At 43.2% G+C, this 21,945-nt stretch overlaps 1 protein-coding gene across 2 annotated transcripts in view; it reads right to left on the bottom strand.

Moving 5' to 3' along the window:
- Nucleotides 1–4,674: 4,674 nt before the first annotated feature.
- SPNS2 (SPNS lysolipid transporter 2, sphingosine-1-phosphate) overlaps nt 4,675–21,945 on the bottom strand; it is a 467,335-nt gene continuing 450,064 nt past the window's right edge. For both annotated transcript variants that reach the window (XM_069614731.1, XM_069614732.1), the window contains one exon: nt 4,675–12,629. Coding sequence is in view for 1 of the 2 variants with exons in the window: in XM_069614732.1 (XP_069470833.1) it covers nt 12,626–12,629 (4 nt within the window). In the remaining variant the exon portion in view is untranslated. The remainder of the gene's footprint in view (nt 12,630–21,945) is intronic.

Genomic DNA, 21,945 nt, shown 5'->3' with positions numbered 1-21,945 from the left:
TTTATGATATGATGATATGATAGTTTATTTATATAGCGCATATACACAATGGGCCTCATTACGACCCAGGTGGTCCGGAAATAACGGTGGCGGTAAACCCGCCACCACCGTTGTTTCCGGACCGCCTGAGTCCGACCCCTGCAGGCGGGAGGTGATGTTCCTGCCAGGTCTGACCTGGCGGGTTTAACACCTCCCGCATGCAGGCGGACGAGGAAACACCGGCAGCATTACGAGATGCTGCCGGTGTTTCCATGATCCCCATTTCCATCGAGTCCCATAGGACTCAATGGGAATGGGGATTTACACCATTCCGCCTCTGTGATTCCTGGAAAACCGGGGTTGTAATGCCCCGGTAATTCCGGGAATCACAGAGGCGGAATGGTAATACGAGTCCGGCGTTAACCAGGCGGTTTTACCGCCTCGGTTAACGCCGGACTCATAATGAGGCCCAATGTGCTTCAAAAGTGCTTCAAGGCAAGGGATGGAACAAGGGAAAATACAATGACATTCTTACAGGCCTTCAACAGTAATGATGTGAAATTAACTATCGTCCTCAGCCTGACGACATTTCAGATAGTGCAAGAGCTAAGACATAGATAAGGAAGGGAGGGGGAGAGTGGGAAGGAAGTGGAAACAGACAGGCGACTACCGTACTAGGCCTGACGACATTTCTGGTAGAGCCAGAGAAAACAAAAGGTGAGGGAGAGGGGTGCAGAAAGGGAGGGGAGGAACACAACAAGCGACTATTGTACTAGCCCTGACAGCATTTCAGATGGCGCTGGAGGTGGGGGGCAAGTAAGGAGAGGAGGGAGGAGACAGACGAGGTTGCTATCATACAAGGTCCAGGGAAAATTCTGATAGAGTAAGTGCATAGAAGAAAGTAAGGGGAGGAGAGGAGGAGATAAGAAAAGAGAGAAAGGGAGAGGAGGAGAGAACAGAAAGTAAGCAGTCAAAAAGGGTGGAGAAGCAAGGATGACTGGGATAAATGTTGGTTTGTAGAGGTATGGTGGCTGATTATCATTTAATCACAGTGATGGTAGTAGTAGTAGCCATGTCTGCTTATAAGATGCAGAAAGTGGGTGGAAGAAGGGGTTGAGTTTGCAAGTTCATGGCAAATACTGGCAACTTAGTCAATAAAGAATTTGGAAAGTTTTCATAGACATAACTCTAGAGGTTGGAAAAGTAGATGCTGTACTCATTGGTCTTGAGGGTTAAGAGAGAACTTTGATGAGTTATTTGGAAATATTGGGAGAGTCACAGATTGGAGAGGTATGGTGTGCTTTTTGACACTTTTTGGCCTCCCTCATTGCATTTTGTGGGAGGTGTTGGCGGTCATAGCCGTGGGTCAGTAGACAATGAAGTCTTTCCATGTAAGGGAGTGAAGCTGTAGTTTGGAATGGAAGATCTCTGCTGTGAACCATTTGGCTTGGTGCTCTTTGGGGATTATTACAGTTTTTTTGCGAGGGCTATTTTGTCCAGGGTTGAGGAGAGCATGTGGGCATCCCAGATGATGGAGATGAAAGTGATTGTTCAGATTCTTTCTGGCATGGCCACGTGATGAGAAAAGTATATGGATTGAGATGAGCTGCGGGAGTAATAGCCAGGTGGATGGAGACCGAGATGCCTCATTGGTCAGACCAGGGAGTGTGGGTGGATTGAAAGCAGGATATGAAGGAGTTGTATATGGTGAGAAGCAGGTACATTGTGTCAGCTCAGATGTATGTGGGAGCAGAGATCAGTCGGTCGTCTCTGAGCCTACATGTTGTGGGTCAAAGCATTGGAAGTGGGCAAACTGTTGATCCAAATGAGGAAGTATCCCATGGCACTTATGTTAGGAATTGAGTGACAGTATTGGCAAAGGGGTAATTACAAGCATTGCCAAGGCTTGGAGGGAGGTAGATGATCAGGACGTTGTTAATAGGGGATGTCGAGAGATAGCATGAGATGAGGAGGCTTTCTGAGAAGGTAGGTGATTTGAGGAGGAAGAGATGAGTGACATTTTGTGGATACATGGAGGATGTCATAAGCAGTGGCGATGATCCCCGCTATGATAGGACTGCAGGTTTGTGTGAGCCATATTTCAATTAGACATAGGATGTCTGGTTTGTTCTTAGTCAGGATGTTGTTCATTCTATTTGCATGTTTGGTGGTAGAGAGTGGTTATGAGAAACATACAGCTAAGCTGGTTGCAAGAAAGGAGTTTGCAATGCCTGAAGAGGTGACGAGGATGACGGAGTAACAGATTGAGTTCATTTTGGGAGGCGGGGTGGTAAAACTCATGTTAAAGGGTGTCAAATTGTTTACAGAATACTTTGGGGTCAGAGGAAGAGTATCGGAATGTGTGCAGGAGACTTGTAGATAGCAAGTGTTGCTATGTTCACCTGCACAAGGTGGGAAAAGGTATTGATTGTAGGGAGAATTAAAGGGGAGGAGTGTTGCTGCTGGGTTTGAGAAAGCGGCTCTCTTAGTAAACCTCAACCTCATCCCTTCTTGTGATTTATCTAGAAGCTAGAGTCTGAATGGTTCAGCCAAACAGCTCTGCACTCAGAGGCACACAACAGAGTTGGTGTCGGAAATTCTGGGCACAGCATGCCGGATCAGCACTCATTTTCAGAAGGATAACCAGACAACGACAAGACTTAGGGGGAAAAACATGAAGTCTTTCTAGTACAGATAGCTATAGTCATACATATTATATCCCTTTGAACATTAACAATGATTATTATTAGGGTATATATTGAGGGCAGACCTAGCTTTGAGAAGTAATGGAGCGCTGTACAATCATAGGGGAAGAACATGGTGAGGGGAGCAGAGAAACAAGGGAGTGGAGAGCCCACAACAGGGGAGAGGGAAGGTGGGCAATTTGTCAGCAAGGGATCTACAAGCAACCAGGGGAGGAAACAGTGGGGATCAGATCACCCAGTCCCAGGTAGGGTGGGGCGTCGAGGGTGTGTGGATGTAGGTGTTGGGGAGGAGCCATTCCTTGAACAGGAGGGTCTTGAGTTCCTTCCGATTATACCGCTGCTCTATGACAGAGCTCTCAACGAGTAATCCAGTCGAGATACTAATGATCTTAGAGGTTGAACAATCGGCAATTTCTCGTAGAACCCAGGGCTCTCCACAGTCGTAGACTTCAGAGAAAACTTAGTTGGAGGAGGAATCGATCAGATCTGTCCATCTCTTACTGTGCTACCAGCGGCATTCTCTTGTCTAACACCTTTCACCAGCTTACTGGTCCTAAATCCCACTGGCCACTTCAAAGTTCCAATGATTTGCATCCTGGCACCATACCTTTGGAATTCCTCTTTCTCCTTTGACTTTGATATCAGGAACACAGCCGCCCACATCGCCTTTATGAAATCCCTCAAAGCACGATTCCACCAAATAGAAGATGTCATTCCCGAACATTAACAATGCCATCTGCCCCCTTCACGCCACCTCCTAGCTACACACAGGACTCCCATTAACAATGATATGCAGTCTAACTACTGATGTCATGTGTTGCCCCAGTCGTCTTCTTGCTGGTCCTAAATGCTCAATGTTTAATTATTTGAGTTGCTGAGGTATCCTCACATCAAGTAGTATCTATTCTCACCTACCACCAAGCTTCTATGTAAGCTATGACCAGTGAGGCTGTGTTGGGCTTTTTTGATGCAGATATTCGATCATAAAAACAAGCAATGGCAAAGCCAACATTTTTGGCCTTTGTATCGGCATAGGGTAGGCATTTTCCAGGTACTGCCATGGTGGCACTAACTGGCTGTAACATAGCAACCGCTGGAAAATGGTGTTAGTACTTGGGCCTGTTCTGGCAGTGACTGACAAATGCCTATCTAATGCCTTCACAAGAGCAAAACTCTTAGCTTTGCCAAGGTTGCTTTTAACAGCAATGTAGTGCAAGGTACAAATACTGCTTGGACATCAATTGGTTGAACACACACTTGGTTAGGATATTTGTTACAACAGCACTGCATTACAGCTGCAATTAAGCTATTACCTTTCATAAGTCTGCCTAGAAAGAACATTGGCATCCCCTTAAAAGCACAGCGGCAGCTCAAAGAAATCCAGGAGGGGTGTGTTTTGGGTGGGTAGGGGAAGGTAGTGAATGGGAAGGGCCATCGTGACTAGCATGGCAAGGGGTGAGTAAAAGTCCAACCAGCGCTCACAGGCTGTCCCTCACGCCTCACATTCCATCTCTCTTGTCGTCCGTCACATATCCAAATTTACAGCACCACCTAATAGCTAAAACTAAAATGCCAAATATGGGTGTACAGTTTTTACTGGCATCTGTAGCAACCCTACTGTATGATTCCCTTTGCTAAACCCATGTTTAGAAAGAAAGATTGATGGCATACCTAAGCAGCAAGTCCATGATGTCTGGAAGAGCATTCTATCAATGAGGGGATGAGAGGGTCTAAGTACATGACCAGCGCTCCCTTGCTCGCTGATAGTTTTCTAAATACAAAAAAGTAGGGACATTCGAATTTGTGAAGTGTTCTCCTCTGTCCCACTTCTACCCACTATCCATCCAAGTCCTTTTTTTCTTTCCTTCGTGGAATTTTCCCAGCACACTTGTTAGGGGGGCATACGAACAATTCAACATCTCTTATAGTTCAGTTCAAGGCTAGTGTTGTTGCGGACATCGACAGTGAAGATAAAAAAACAACTGGACACTTATGCATTGTTTTAAATACTTTATTTATTAATTTACATAAAGATATATATTTATATATATATATATATTTGGCTTTTTCTCTCTTATACTCTGAGGTTCACAATCAATTGCTCTTAAAAATAAAATAGCCTTTTTAATTCTGAAACAACACAGAAAACTATTTTACCCGGCTCTTGTATGACAAGAAAAGATACACTTCCGTAAATCACATTTTTTAAAGTGATTGTTAAGTGCTGGTTGCAAACAATAAAACAAACAGAGGAAACCAAATAGTTATCGCTGGGGAGATCAGCAAAGAGGTTGGTCACCCCTCCCTCCTACACGTGACCTTTCTCGGTGTTGTTTCTAGTGACTGCGAGCAGCCTTTTAAGGCCGGATATAAGTGTTGGTGGGTAGGCGGGCGGCGGCACCTGGTTCTCCTGCAAGTCCTTCAAGGCTGCCCTGCCAGAAGCAATGCCTTCCCACTGAAAGGAATACCATTGTTGCAAAGCTGAAGCTGATATAGGAGGGCTAAGCTAATCACGCATGTTATGAGAAGACCCTCGTCAATTGCATGTCAGTGTCGGCGTGCAGTGTGCTAAGGTCATTGACATGGAGGGATGACTCGCCCTGCAGAGGCGATCCCTTCGACATTAGTGACACCCAACTGGTGAATGGTGACACATGACCCAAGTTGGTCGGTGGCCACTTAAAGTGTGATTGTGAATATGTACTGTTCATCACGTGGTTGAGAAAGCTCCTAACAGGGGTCTATTCTCAGGAATGGAATTATACATGAGAGCACTACAATATGATGTTAGTGTTTTTTTTTTAATGTAGTTAGTATTTAGACTATACTCAGAACAAGGAGGAAGCTTGAAAGCGCCTGCCCTGGTTCAGTTAAACTTAAATATCTAGGAGTGTACAATCATGGGTGCATATATTCTCTATTTACTAGTAGTGTGCAATTGCGCTCGCACATGGATGTGTGCACGGTGACATGCCTAAAGATTGGTGCTATGTTTTAAAAGTATGTGTTTCCCTTTAAAACGTAAAAAACAGATGGAAAAATGGGGGGAGGGTAGAAAAATTTAAAAAAAAGGAGTGTAACAGGTTGTTTTCTTCATTTTCTTAAACAAAGGAAAAAGCAATAGAATGTTCATGGGGGCATCAAACCAACCCATGGAAGCCCATCGCTGCGAATAAGAAAACATTGACGTTTAACACAGTTCACGGAAAATATCGATGGGGAGTGGGGAGGTATATTCGTTAAGGTGGGGGACGTGAAGAGGGTTGCATGGGGTCTCCCCCTGCCCCCACCCCAATTTATTTTCAATGAACGGCGCTTTGATTTGTGGGGGGTGGGGGGAAATCGCTGTTTTGTGATTGGCTGTGATTTTTTTCGAATGCCTTTATGCCGATAGTTTTGGCACCAATAAAATGACATGGAACCATGTGTGCAGAGTTCAGTGGGCACAAGTGAGTGGCAGGGGAAGTTTATAGACGGAGAACAACATATGTTAAAATGGCGATGTCCTTGATCTGTGCGGTTTTAATGTCTTTGCCTATTGCTGCGAAGGTATTCTGGGAAACTATAGTATTTACAAAAATCGTTTTTATAATCTTGAGTGTAGGACCAAAGCAAATAAATAGCCAAAGCAGCCCAACACCTTGTGAATTGTGCAGTTACAGCACTAATGTGCCCAACTGTTGACTGCAGACAGGCAACCTTTGCCAAAACCCTGTGATTTACATTGCTGGTCCTACTGGGGGCACTCATAGCCATATCAACATCGAGCATTAAGGGAATGATGCATGGGCATGCTGTCATTTCAGTCCTCTCCTCCATGCGTAGCGCCTAGGGAATTATGTATGGGCATGCTGTCATTTCAGTCCTCTCCTCCATGCCTAGAACCTAGGGAATGATGCATGGGAATGCTGTCATTTCAGTCCCCTCCTCCATGCGTAGCGCCTAGGGAATGATGTATGGGCATGCTGTCATTTCAGTCCCCTCCTCCATGCGTAGCGCCTAGGGAATTATGTATGGGCATGCTGTCATTTCAGTCCTCTCCTCCATGCCTAGCACCAAGGGAATGATGCATGGGAATGCTGTCATTTCAGTCCTCTCCTCCATGCCTAGCACCAAGGGAATGATGCATGGGAATGCTGTCATTGCAGTCCTCTCCTCCATGCCTAGAACCTAGGGAATGATGCATGGGTATGCTGTCATTTCAGTCCTCTCCTCCATGCGTAGCACCTAGGGAATGATACATGGGCATGCTGTCATTTCAGTCCCCTCCTCTATGCTTAGCACCTAGGGAATGATGCATGGGTATGCTGTCATTTCAGTCCCCTCCTCCATGCTTAGCACCTAGGGAATGATACATGGGCATGCTGTCATTTCAGTCCCCTCCTCCATGCTTAGCACCTAGGGAATGATGCATGGGCATACTGTCATCCCAGTCCTCTCCTCCATGCGTAGCACCTAGGGAATGATGCATGAAAATTATTTGATTTCAGCCCCCATCCCACGTAGCCTCTAGGGAGATATGCATGAACACGCTTTTTTTCCCGTCCACCCCTGTCCACATAGCACCTAGGGTTGATGCATGGGTATGCTTTCGTTTCAGCCTTCCCCATCCCACATAAGCTCTAGGGAGTCATGCATGGGCACACTTTCATTTCCATCCTACCCTCACCCCATGTAGCCACGAGGGAATTACGCATTCCTTTTAGTTGTCCCTTCCCACGCAGGGGCTAGTTTGAATGTTCTGGGGCTAGCTTGGTCATGCAGATAGCTTGCGCCCTCACTTTTGCAGAACACAGCTGTGTGATGCCTTTTAAAGTTATTTGTTTGTGTCCCTTTATAGCACCTGTGCCGCCCAAGGGTAGCTTTCCACAGTGGAGTGAAATGGCAAACAATGTTGCCTGCATATGTTAGGCCGCATTGATTGCATCGATTCAAGAGACACATAATAAAAACACATGAATTCCTGCTACGTGACTATTTCTGCTGTTTCGCTCTTTCCGGATATCATGGAAATAAATTAACTAACTAGACTAATAACTGCATGACCTTAAATATTCTATTGAAGCTTTCCGGTGAGCCCACAGAGGAAAGAATATTTGGAAAATCTTTAAAGAATTATACAACTAAATCAGATAAACTAACTCTCCTCTTAAAATGTATTGAGGACATGAACTGAGAAAGGGAGTTGGCCAAATTTCTCTTTGCTCTGATTTCAGAAGAGGCCTAGCGCTGAGAAATGGCATTCAAGGCACTCTGCATGATGTTGGGATGCCCACATATGCTATGCAACTCTGCCGGCAGGACGATGATAGTGCATCCTAACAGTCACCTTGCCGGGATTGTGATGGTTGTGGTCACACGTCTAGTATCACACAGTGGATACGTGCAATGAGTAAAGAAACACCTCAGGTTTGAGCCAGGCCTACATTTCCAGTGGTAGCCTCACTCATTTAGAGTCAGAAATCCAACCCCTTAGCCTAGACACGTGGAAAACCCTACTGCTTTCTCAGTCCATCAACCCATGCATGCCTGTATCATTACTGGTGTGCATGCATTGTCTGCTTTACTGTTGCATGTTGATTATTTCCTGTTGAGTTACACTTTAATGAGGGTATGTGGGGGAGACGTGGTGGACTTAAGAAGGGTAGCTTTCGCATGGACAATCAATCAGCGGTCTAATGCTGCTATTTGAAAAGGACGGATGGTGTTCCTAGTCTGTTTACTATGTCTATGAATTGCAATAGTAATAGAGAACAAATAACCTTGATGGCCTGTGATAGTGTGGCGTATATGAGGCTGATTTGGCAACATTTTGGAGGAAAGACTGCTGATATGTTGAGATCACCGCTCTGGCCATTATTCTGCTGTTGTGGCGTTTGCCACTGCTTGTAAATCTCACCAGTGGTAATTACTGCCTGTAGTAAAAATATACCACCGGCAGAGTGCATCATTTTCTGTGTTTCCAGGAGTTATAGAAATACCACCAGTGGTACAAATTCCTGCCAGCCCTGACATATTTGCATTTTTGGGGCACGGATAGGGTCACTGGAGTAGAAACTAGGCTACCATGCTGAGTGGACTGTTAAGTGACCAAAACCTGTCCACCATCTAAGGTTGTATGAGTTGAATCTGCTTGTGACCATTTTAAGACTTGTTCAGATTATATATTATTTTCAGTGACAATTATCAGTTTTGGCAGTATTTCATTTGATAATGTGGACTGACGTTAGTAATACAATTAACACCGGTGGTAACACATTTACCACCAGCAGTAATTTTATCACTGTGGTAACCTGGCGATATGCATTTTAATGACTGGTGGTGGATTTTCCCTCCGTATTAGGCTGCATTTTAGCTCCAGCAGTAAATTAGATTTACCACTGGTGGTAATGATATCGCCATTTATCTAATGAGGCCACAAGAATCTGAAAAAATCTGTCTGCGTCTGAGAATCGTTAAAACGCCTTTTTTAGGAGCCAAGGTAAAACTTTTTGGGTTTTTGACACAGAAGCTCATAGGTATAAATACCTGGTTTACATCCTCCAAAATTAAATTGATTGTTAAGAATGTCATATAAGTTTCATTTTTCTTAAATAATATCTCTATTTATAATAATATAAGTATAGTTCTTGATAGTGCACTGTAGGTACTATTGCTACATTCATGGAAAAATAGCGTTCTGTACATTTTTGAAGAATAACCCAGTCAACTGTTCTTGGAAAAAAAAGCAAAAACTACCAGTCGTATGTTCGCATGATGGCCTAACAGAGCAGCCGCTTGCAGCCAATGGGGCCGTACCCAAAAGCGCTGTTTGCTGTTGGGATCAGGCATTTTGCTATATGGGAAAACCAATTGTGCAATATCACTTTACAGGTCTTTTTTTTGTTCCAGTTTATGCCTGAGCTAATGCAGTCGAACCCAAAGGGGCGGTATGGCGGGGTTACCAAGGCTCGCAATGACACACAAGAAGGAAAAACCAGAGCAATGCAAAACCCAGACTATCACCTCTAACAAAAACCCAAAACGACCCTATATAAATGAAGAACATTGCAAAAACATACAGCACATTTCAAAGTGTTATGCAAAATAGCTGTGCATGCGTTTTCATATATGTGGCTGTTCAGCGCATGGTCTTTTCTGTTTTCAACCCTCCTCTATAATCACAGATAAGCATTGTGAAGGCAGGCGTCTGCAACCTGCCGCTTTCCAGATGTTTTGGACTATGACTACCATGATCCTTCACCATTGACTCTGCTAGCTAGAGCTGATGGGGGATGTAGTCCAAAGCACCTGCAGAGTAAAAGGCATGTACAACCTGTGACAAAGGAAACCCTTGCCAGGATGGACACAGCTACAAACCTTTTGGTAGGGAAGAGTGTTCACATTTCTCGCTTTGGGGTCTGATCTTTGGCCTGTGCCATCAATATCAATTTTGCATAAAAAGGGGGGAAAGCCTTTTCTTCTAGTCCAAATGACACAGGGTGCACATGTACACAATTCTGTGGATGCATTAAAAGGAGTTTTAGACACAGTTCCACTTCAGCTCTGTGCAGGTTCTGCTTCTGGATTGACGGAATGCCCCAAGACAAAGGGCTGATGGCCAGTTTTGCATGGTTTAGTAGCATGGAGCCTAGATCGCACTATGCCATGGCAGACCCCAGATCTGTCTGCCTGCCATCAGGATTGATGTGTCTTGTATTGTGTGTTGGTTTTGCCAAGCCTCGTGTTGCCTTTCAAAGAGGTGATCCTTGAACCACCCTTTGTTCCCTTGATTTCAAAGGCTTGAAAGTGAGGGGGTGGGGAGGGGCTGCTTCACGAATATCTCTTAAGGTTCAGAGCGTGCCATATGGGATCCACCCACCACTGATACTCATTAAAACATCTTTCAAAGACGCACGGGCCAGCCCTTAGAATGCCCGGCATTGAGTTTGAACACAAGGCGCCATGCAAAGGCGGGTCCATCGACAGCCATTTTGCGGTTGGCCTGTCGAACCAACTCCATTATCTGTTAGGATTGTTCTAACTCTTCTTTGCCTCTGTTGGCCTATACATATGGTGCTAAAATACATTAATTGTTGAATGTATTGCAAGCGTTCTTCAAATAAATTAAATAGAAACAGAATACACGTAGCATTGTATACAAACCGTATTCTCCCTAACGGCTCATAGGGAGGCCGTAACATGACTTTTTCTTACGGTACTAGAGATGGCGGAACGGTACTTTAAAATGTTTACATATTATAATCTTATTGTAAACCGTCAACAAGCATTTCCAACTTTGACACCTGCAATTTATTGGACACATATGTTGGAGGGTTTGTATCTCTTCTAACTTTTGTTGACTCTCTAGTTGAAATACCATCAGAGGGTCGTTCTGCCACAAATTCCTATGCATTCGAGGGAGCGCATCTGAGGAATTATTTCACAGAAAGACGGTGCTGCTCCATCGCTCAGGAGGGAGAAGGAACTTCAGCTGCTCTGTGTGGCCCACCTTGACATTGTCATGAACTAGTAGGCTTAGACCAAATGTGGCTACCAACACACCCGTGAAACCAACCAATCATAAAGAGGGATTTGGGGTCCCTGATAACTGGTTCTAGATGCTAACCATCAACCTCGGGAGCACACAAAAGGATCTGCAAGTGTCTGAGTCCGTCAACCCTTGTCAGCCCTTACGCTTACAATAAAGTGACATTAAACAGTTCAATCCAACCCATATTGTGTGCTCCCAAAATATGTCACTCCTCTACAATGGGGATTTCAGTAGGATACAAAGACAGTATTAAAATGCTAGATGACACATTTGATTGCCCTAACATTTTATCTAAAAAAAACATTTTCCTGTAGATAAAAAAAGTCAAAGGCCTTAACTTGTCCAGAAAATTGGAAAACTGTTCTTGAATTGACAGACACTAGCCCTGATTTAATCCTGCAGGAAAAACCAGGAGGAATACTGACATTAATGCCGGTTTTATAGCCCTCCTAGAAGGATACTTTTTTGGTTTAAAAAAATCTGTAAACCAAAGACTGACAAAAAATGACATTGTATAATACAAAAAAGATCCTATTTTACTTTGTGTTTTTTTGTTGTCCACCTGTATTGCTTCACACATTTCTTGAAGGCTGGAAAGAATGGGAACAAGTCTTGCAATTCACTGCACTGCCTGCAGAATTGCTTTGTGGGAAGTGGCCTTTTGTTTGGTTTCCCCAAAAAGCAACATGGGAAGGTGAGTTCCAAAAAGATCCTTGCTCATTAGTTCTTTGGGTTATCCTTTAACAGGCCATGTAGGATTGGACGATAGCGCAGATTCATTGTATCCCTAACTTGGAGGCAATCGGTGTCACACTGAGCACTGTCTGGTGGAATCTTCTGAAAATTCTTCTTCCACTCTGGGTTTGAGAATGGAATGTCCGGAACATAAATAACATTTTGACCGTATCTACAACTTTGTATAAGTATCTATATACAAATAACTAGATATAAATTATAGCGCATGTATTCAGTCAAGATAACGTTTTTTTCATATGTACATATACTTCTTACTTAAGCTGTCCATTTTGAAGTTTTGGTTTCGGTGAAAGTTAGGTGAACTTCACTGGTAGGAATTTGTAGAATTCCAGAATAAGTTCTGCAGATGGTGTTCCCACCACAATTGCCAAAAATGTTTTTTTGGACCTTCAACTCCTACAGGCAACGATAAGGTTGGTCTAAAAAAGGATCACCATGTTTGACAGCATATAACATATTTAGTGCCATGTTACTCTGGCTGAACAGTTCCGAGCAGATTCCCGGTGGCCTTGCGCTTTGCATCAAAGCATAATTCGGAATGGTTTTGTAGACACCAAGTAAAATTTCAGAACCAATGAAATTCCTTTTTTCATTCCCATTTTGTTGATTCTAGAAGACAGCCATCAACCAGATTTCTTCAATTCCGATCTCTTTACCTATCAACAAATAAAATATGTGCATGGTTATTATTTTTGACTTTGTCATTTTAGAAGGCATCTATATTTCTTATACCTGTTCTTTGGTTTTACAGTTTCATATAATAAGCAAAGGTAGCAAAACACAATTCACACGTTCTTGTTTAACTACCAAAATAAGGATTTGAAACCTCGGTTCAGGCAAATAGTTTTCTACATCTAGTGTATTTAAAGAACATTATTTCATTATACTATCTAATTGTATTATGTGAATTGCTCAGTATTGACACAAAGAGGAATTATGTGACTGTCAAAAAAATGTATTTATGACAGCCCACCCCGAAGTTGATTTTGTTATACTCGTCCAGAGCTTCTCCAACTAAACTTGCCCAATTTCATATCCCCAATTCCTTTTAAGCTCACCTAATAAATATTGTGTTCAGAATTCAAGACTTTTGCCACAGGTATGTTGTTTCATTATTTTTTATATTTTAACAAATTTGAGAAGATTGATCAGTTACCCGTGTAACGAAAGAGAAAACATCAATTCCTTTTGGCAACCTCAATGTATTCCCTAATAATGATTGTTTCTCAAATTAATGATAAATCCCCACTGCCATAACATTGCCACTTGACAAAATCCATTTCAAACATTTATTTTGTAGGCCTCCAATTTCCCAATGCACTAATGAGAAGCTACAAACAACAAACATTGCATGGCCGTAAAATGGTTCATTGCTGTGAAAAGCACTTCAAATCAATGGGCCTCATTACGAGTCCAGTGATAACCATGCTGGAAAAACCGGCAGGAAGCCGCCAGGCCCATAAACAGTTACCGCCTCCGGACAACCCAGTAACACCAGGGTATTACAACCCTGGGTGCCGGTAATTCCAGAGGCGGTAACGGTGTTGTTCCCCATTCCCCTAGAGTCCCATAGGATTCTTTGGGTATGGGGACCATGGTAACACTGGTTCTGTCTATGAGGGAGCAAGTGTTTCCATTTTCGCCTGCAGGCGGTTGGCGTGACACCACCCATCTGCAGAACTCGTAATCTGCCGGTCCGGTAACAAGGGTGGTGCCGGGTTTACCGCCACCGTTCTTTCCGGACCGGCAGACTTGTAATGAGGCCCAATGTCTTTTTTGACAATTTGAAAATAATTACCCAAAGATTTTACGAACTGTGCCATGTATTTCTTTTGCTAGCAAGCAACACATCCCAACACGTTGTGCATTCCCTACAAAAAATGAAAATGCTTAAAATGAGAACAAAGGAGTAAGTGGCTTGTGAGGACATTGTGATGTACAGAAAAGGGGAAGGTGGTAAGTGTCGTGAGGGGTCTTCCCTATTTCCCAAATCAGCACCAGCCAAAAAGCTTTTAAAATAAAAGAAACTATTTGATTAATCTGCATTTTTCATTAACACAGAAACTGCATTGAACAAATTTACTAATTTTAACCATTCTTAACTTTTTTTTATATTTTGCCCAATGTATACATTGCACTCTTTTTATTTTAAAAATACTAAAAGAGGAGATTATGTTGGAATGTCTAGAAGACCTAGGAAAATACTTTTTCAAAGAAAATAACTACACAAGCCATTCATGACCATTAGGGCAGCACAGTACACAACTCATCATCTGGCTCTCTTCTTTTTTCCCCCTCTTACTCTTCAGATTACTTCTTTCTTTATCTCTCCATTCTGTCTGTTCCTCCTTCGACTACCTTTATGCATCCTAATCCCTCTTCCTTTGACTCCCCATCCTTTCTCTCGTCATTGTGCTCTTTTCTTCTCCCAATTTCGCTTTTTTCCTCCTTTTCTCCTGACTTAGCTACTAGTACCCTACACTCATCTGTACAATCTTTTCTGAATTCTACATTCTTTTCCCCCCTGACTTGTAAAACTCCATAGCCATGGCTCACTTCTAGTCTCATTTCCCTTTGCCGTAGTTTGCGTAAAACCGAGCAGCTCTGGACAAAGCTCTCACTACCCCGTCCCATCTTGCTACACTTTCAATGCTTCACTCTTCTTTTGATTCAGCCTTGTTCATTACTAAGAAATCATATTTCACTGAGCTTACACTTTCTTTATCTCAACCCCCTCATCGTCTCTATCAGCTTCTGCACAATATCCTCTCTCCAAAATCCCCTGATCCTTCTGCAGGCTCATCACTTTCTTCTTCTGATTTTCGTGAACTACTTTACATCTAAAGTAGCTCATTTTTGCCTTGCTTTTACCACCTCTTCCTTTCCCTCCGCTCCTCTTCCTTTTTCTCCATTAGCTTACTCCTTTGCATCTTTTTCTTCTCTTACAATCTTGACACTTCCGCTCTCCTGATTCATGCTCATCCTACTGCTTCTCCTTCTGACCCTCTTCCTTCCTCAAGTCTATCCCCATCTTCTTCCTTATCTTACTTCTCTTATGACCTCTTCTGTTGCACATTCTTGTTTCCCTGCAGCTTTCAAGCATGCATTCATTCTCCATAGTCTGAAAAAGCCTTCCCTTGACCAGTCTCCTCCAGCTAATTTCCATCCTATTTCTCTTCTACCTTTTCTCTCTAAAATTCCTGAACGGGCCACCTACACTCAAGTAACCCGTTACTTGTGTCTCCGCTCACTTCTTCCACCCTTGCAGTCTGGTTTCCGCCCCTCTCATTCCACTGAAACCGCCCTTCTTCATGTTTAATTCTCTTCTTTCGGTTCTCCACTCTAAGCTTTCTTCTCTTCTTCTTCTTCTTCTTCTTCTTCTTCTATCTATCTGCGTTTGACACTGTGGATCACTCTCTTCTTATTTTTGCTATTTCCACTTTAGGTATTTCTGGGTCTGTTCTTGAATGGTTTTGTTCATATCTTTCGCAACAAACCTATTCTGTCACTTGGGCTGAACACTCTACTTCCTCACTTCCTCTTCCCTACGGTGTCCCCCAAGGCTTGGTATCTGTCCTCTTCTTTTCTCTCTCTATACTGCTCCTCTTTCTGCCCTCATCTCCTCTTTCCATCTTTACACTGATGACACCCAGATCTTTCTCTCTTTCTCTTCGTTCGATTCTGCTTTGCACTCCAATGTCTCTGTCTTTTAGCTGTTCAGAACTGTATGTCCTCCCACTTTCTGCATCTTAATCCCTCAAAAGGTTCTGTTTTCCCCTCTTCTACTATCTCTCCTACTCTACCCCTTCCCGCTCTTCCTTTTTCCCATCCTCTCTCTATTTTCCACTTTCAGCGTGCAATCCCTGCGTTATCGTTGATCTTCCTCTTTCTTTGTCTCTTCATCGCTCCTCTATTGCTCACTCCTGTCGCTATGCCTTGTTTAACATTCGCCGCACCCGCCCTTATCTTTCATTTCACGCTGCTAAACTTTTTCTTTTTTCTCTCATCGTTTCCCGTATTGACCACTGTTCATCTTTACTGCTTGGTCTTCCTGCTCATCACCGTTTCCCGATTCATTCCATCTATAATTCTTCTGTTCATTTTCTTTTCTCTTTACCCCCCTAGATGTTCTATTGCTTCTTCCCTGCTCTCAATTTCACTACTTTTTCAATCTAGTCTCTTGTATCAGTTCTTTCGATTGTCTTCAAGTGCACCCATGGCTTGGCTACACTCTATCTTTCCTCCCTACTCTCCTTCTATGTCCCTTCATGTCCATTACGATCTCAGAATATATGTCTTGTAACTGTTCCTAAGCCTTCCTCTGCCTCGTCTTGGTTCTGCTCTTTTTCTCTTGTGGCTCCTAAGAATTGGAATGCCCTTCCTCTCCCGCTTCGCTCTTCTTCATCTCTCTGTATTTTTCAAACAAATCTTAAACTCCATCTTCTTTCGTCTCTTGCTTCTTAAAAAACAATCTCTCATATAAAGCTGGAACTGGATGTTGTTGCTCTGACAGTATCCATTGAAGAAGTAATCATAGCTCTAGACTCCCCAAAAGAGGCGAAGCAGCAGGCCCAGATATCATTCCAATTGATCTTCTGAAAGATGAGGTGGATATTTGAGCCCCAGTCTTGTGTAGGTTATTTAATGCTATTCTATGCATGGGGGGGGGGGAGTACTAGAATCTTGGAGACAAGCGGTAATAATTCCAATCTATAAAAAGGGTGGCAGAGATGATCCGTGAAATTACCTCCCAATCTCGCTTTGAGTTAGTATGAGAAAACGATTCGGGAAAATTACCCACAAACACTTACACGATTGGGTTGAAAAAGATTCAATAATCCACGATCTTCAGGCAGGTTTTAGAGAAAACAGAGGCACAATTGACCAATGTTTTATGTCTTGTATACTTTTAAAGAAATATACAGTTTTAAAGAAAATGCCCCTTTATGTAGTTTTTGTTGATCTGAAAAACCGCCTTTGATTCAGTTTGTAGAGAAACACTGTGGCAGATATTAAATGCACGGAAAGCCCCAGGAGTTTTGAATGACATAATACGTCAGTTATATACTGGAAATAGGGCGTGCGTACCATTTGGGCTAGGAGGCTATCTAACACAGCCCTTTGAGGTTGAAAAGGGGGTCAGACAGGGCTGTACTTTGCCCCCCTCCTTTTCAACATCTATATACAGGAAATCATAGATTCACTTCTAAGGGAATGTGAAGATTGCCCCAAAATAGAATCTAACATATATCCAGTCCTATTTTACGCCGATGATGCAGTTATTTGTACCTCACCCCAAGGCTTGAGGAAGACACTGTATTTTTAAAGAAGTGCAGAGAGCTTGACCTCAGCCCGAATATCATTAAATCAAGGGTGATGGTTTTACGCCCTAAATTAACAAAACATAGAGCATTGAAGATGAGGGCTCAGAGCTTTAACATGTCAAATATTATGATTATTTGGGACTTAGATTTGGGGGTCTGGCAGCTGGGCCGCTCAGATTACCAAAGCATCCGCCACCTTGGAAAAGGTAGGTGGAGCAATCTTGGCGTTTCATGCAATGCATGGTAGAGGTGCAGTCTCCCCTGCTTTGGACTTATTTTAGAAGCAAGCCATTCCCGCTGCATTATATGGCTCCGGAATATGGGGATGCTGCAATGTCCAGAAGCTCAGTACTAGCGAACATACATTCCTGAAGAAATTGTTGTTACTCCCTGCACAGCACTGGTCTTCCTGGAGCTGGGTGGCACTCCAGATGCAGACCAGATCCGAGCACGATCAGCTCTTAATTGGGCTAGAATATGGAAACAGCATGGTTTGGCAGGCTACCTCAATGCAGCTCTTCACCGCCTAGCTATTGTGGGCGGCAGGAGTACAAAATGGGGATCACAGGTCAGATAGCTGTATAAGGACCTCGACATGATTGACCTGTGGATGCACCCTACTTTTTTAAGGCCGTCCATGATTTAGAATATTAAAAAAGGGCCAAGTAGAAAAGTGACGGTTGCCTATTGATTGATGCCTCAAGTCTGAAACTTGGGCGTGGCCATCTTGACTGGAGGCATCAACCAGGTTACAAACCATACTTGAACGTGATTTATCCACTCCACAAAAAAAGGCTTTGTATTTGCGATTCCGACTCGGGATTCTCCCAGTGGCCTCCCTTTACTCAAAACTGGCTACCATTTAACACCAGCAAGTGCCCATTGAGCAACAAGTCAATTATGCACTTTCTGTTGCTCTGCAACAGGACCCTCAATCTGAGGAAAATGTATCTGAAGTCAATATTGAGAGAGGCAGAGGTGAGGCATATGGTCAGTGCTGTGAGGTTTTTGAGCAAGTGCACAGATATGCAGATGGTTTTGGCAATGGCTAATTCTATACACAGAGCTTTGATGCTTAGAGCGAAACCTCATGTATAATAGATATGCCCTGAAATAGATAGAATTAATTGGTGGGTGAGGCTGCGAGATTACTCTCCTCATTCAGTTTTGTCTATATAAGAATTTGATTCGAACATGTAAAGCATATACACTTTTCTACCTTTTGGTCTTGTTGGATTTTAATGCTTTTAGCAGACATACCAAATTTGATATGTTGATCTTACTATGCTTAAGTTTTATAATGAATTAATCGCTCGTGTTTGTATGTACTTTTATCATTGATTAACCAAAATAAAGATTTATGATGAAAAAAAAGAAGAAAAATGATTTCCTTGTCTATTTCTCTGTTGATGTAACCTGTATTCATTTGTATCATTTTGATTGTCCTGTTTTTGAATTATTTTATTGTTCAGTGCCTTTGGCGAAAGGTGCTATATAAATGTAATAAAATACAAATAATTCAGGACAATGTTGTTGAAATGTACATCTGCATTTTGACTTTTCTTGTTTTGAAATCAATATGTTTAGTGTATATATATATATATATATATATATATATGTGTTGTTCAAATTGATCTTGCTATGAATAATTTCTAAGAAAATAAATTGGACTTTCCTGTTTATATAAGAATTGTTTGTATATTGCACTTTTTCTTGAATGACTAAAATACAACACAGTAAAGTAAAATTGTATGCTTTCAGTCCCAACACCCATCTAGAAATGTGCTGTGATGTGTTCACTACCCCTTAAAATGAGAACATTTGCACCAACGGCTTATGATCATAATTCATCTCCCCACATAAAGTCACCAATTCAGGCTTTGGTAGTACCCAAAGCCCCAAAACACAGCCACGGTTTCTCTCTCAATCACAGAGTATTTGAACTCAGCTTCTCTGAAATGTCTCGAAGCAAATGCAACCACATGTTCACCCTCTGCATCAACTTGCACTAAGGTAGCACTTAAGCCCAATCCACTGGCCTCAACTGTTGATATAGTCTTTTTTTCCCATTTTCAAAATATCCAACAGTTGGAGCACTCGCTATCCTCTTCCTTAATGTTCTGGAAAGCCTTGTTGCATACATCATCCCACATGAATTTTACTCCCTTCTTCAGTAGTGCTCTCAATGGTGTAGACTTGGTGACAAAGTCACGTACAAACTTATGATAGTATTTTGCCGGACCCAGGAAAAAGTACAACAACTTATGGCAAAGGTTAATCTACTTCTTCCACTGCCAACTTGCATTTCTCCCTTTGCACTATTAATCTACTACACTTGATGTGATCCAACAGTGCTTCCAAACAGTGATAGTGATGATTCACATCCCCGCCATAAATTAGGATGCCATTTTGGAACACCATCACATTTGTGAGACCCTCCAATGTTTGTTCCATGACTCGTTGGAAAACTGCTGCCGCTGATGCCAACCCAAATGGCATGCAACAGAATGTAAATGCACTCAACGGGGTAATGAACGACGTCAGATGCTGGCAGTCCTCCACCAATACTATTTGGTGTTATGCCCACGATAGATTTATTATGCTAAAAACCTTCACTGTACCTAACATGGCCAGTCTCTCAGATATTTTTGGCAGAGGATGTATGTCCACCCATATAGGCTTGCTGAAATCCCTGAGGTCTACACACATGCAAATACTGCTTTGTGGTTTGGCCACAATAACGATGGGTGCCAACCACTCTGACCTATCAATTTCTTTAATTACTCCTAATTTTAACAATCTGTCCATTTCTTTTCTTACGGTACTTTGCATCTTCCATGGGACCGGGCGCACCTTATGTAATACCGGCAGCACACTATCCTTAAGTATGATACAGTGTTAGAAGTTCTTCAGTCTTCCCAGTAAATCGAAAACACATCTGGTTCTCTATCCATCCATTTCTCTGTTACAGCCACCACAAAAACTGGAGTGGACTGGAATGCCTCAATGTGAATAGAGAGTTTATCCTGTTGTTCCCAAACTAGTGGAGATGACACCTTGAAGGCCACATAAATCCAAGTTTCACCTTTGTGCTACTTGTACTCTATCCTGGCATGGGTTTGAATGTCCCCATACGCAACAGGTTTAATATCCGGCTGTTCAAAGTCCTCCAAATACTTAGGCAGACTCTTTTATGTGCCAATTCAGATTATTTGACCACGGGGCACGGACAACGGAGATCGGGGCACCATCTAGGAGAAAAGTGTCAATAGGTCCCCTTTTTGGCGATACAAGTGCCGCTACTTCAAATATGCGATTGCTGGTCATACTGCCAATTTCAGAATTTTCTACCGACTTCACCATGTTGTTGAATTCCTTGGACCCAGTTCTCTGCACACTCTGGCATAATGAGGCTCATGAGTTTGGTGGTTGTAAGGAAGGCATGGTATCAAAGTAAGACCGACACAAGTCACCACAGTTGAATGGTGTTTATTGAACTTTAACAAAGGTGTGATCAACGCCTATCTAATTCTAAATCTACAGATGTGTCATGATGCCTGCCCCCGGAAGACCAGACCAGGTCCAGCAGCCCCGGAAGCAGGCATCATGCCACTTGGAGCATGCCCAAAAGCCCCAGTTAGGGGCTGTTTGGGTACAGTCCTGGCACCTGTGGCGCCAGGCTCATAAAGATAAAGTCAGTCCTGGCGCCATGGGCGCCAGGCTCATTATTGATAACTTACCTGAAGCAGACCATGCTGCATACTCACCTGAGGCAGACCATGCTGCTTGAAGACTCAAGCCAAATGAGGCTTAGGAGGGACTATTTTACTGAAGGGACTAATTTGTTACTTGGGTGGGGCTGTGGAAGAATACTTACCTGGATCTTCTTCCAAGGCTATTCAAACCACGCCCGGACAGCCATACGTGCTTCACGTTATTCTGCTTGCTGCAGCGTAACGCTCACCGTATTTCCAGCAGCTCCAGTCTTGAGCCACGCCCGCTTCAGTCCTGGGACTCCTGAAACAAGAAGACAAAAAGGATAAAGGTTAGAACAGGAGTTTTAACTTTAATCCTTACCTGGATCCTGATCCATTTCGCCACAGAACTGAAAGACAGAAGTCTTTGAAGCATCGCTTCGCATTCTTACGGCGCCGCGCTGACCTCACCTGCTTGGCGGTACTTCAGCATTCCATCACGCTCTCTCCATCTCGCGGCCGCCTTCCGACACCTTAGGAGACAAAGACAGCAAGGTGAGCAAGGGGACTCTCTAAGGCCATACAAGCTACCCCCAAGGACTTACCTGATTTACCACGGGAGGTACTCACCTCATTTCGGGTCAGCGCAGTCAACTCTGCTTCATCGCCGTACCCCGGCCCCTAAGGGGAGAAAGCAAGGACAATACCAGTTATCCTCCACAAAACTTACCTGATTTACCACGGGGGTCTCACCTCATCTCGGGTCGGCACAGTCAACTCTGCTTCATCGCCGTACCCCGGCCCCTAAGGGGAAAAACACAATAGACTTACCTGAATCTTACCGAGTGCCATTTGGAAATCTTCGAGTGGATTAATCGGCAACTTGCAAGGAATCGGACAGAGTGAAGAGCAGACATTTGAACTCTTATGAACAATTGGACTTTAGAGTCAAT

Source organism: Ambystoma mexicanum, chromosome 9 (assembly GCF_040938575.1).
Source record: "Ambystoma mexicanum isolate Mex_15411 chromosome 9, UKY_AmexF1_1, whole genome shotgun sequence".
Classification (NCBI taxonomy): Eukaryota; Metazoa; Chordata; class Amphibia; order Caudata; family Ambystomatidae; genus Ambystoma; species Ambystoma mexicanum.
Note: the sequence above shows the minus strand (reverse complement) of the source record. Positions and strands in the feature narration are given on the sequence as shown.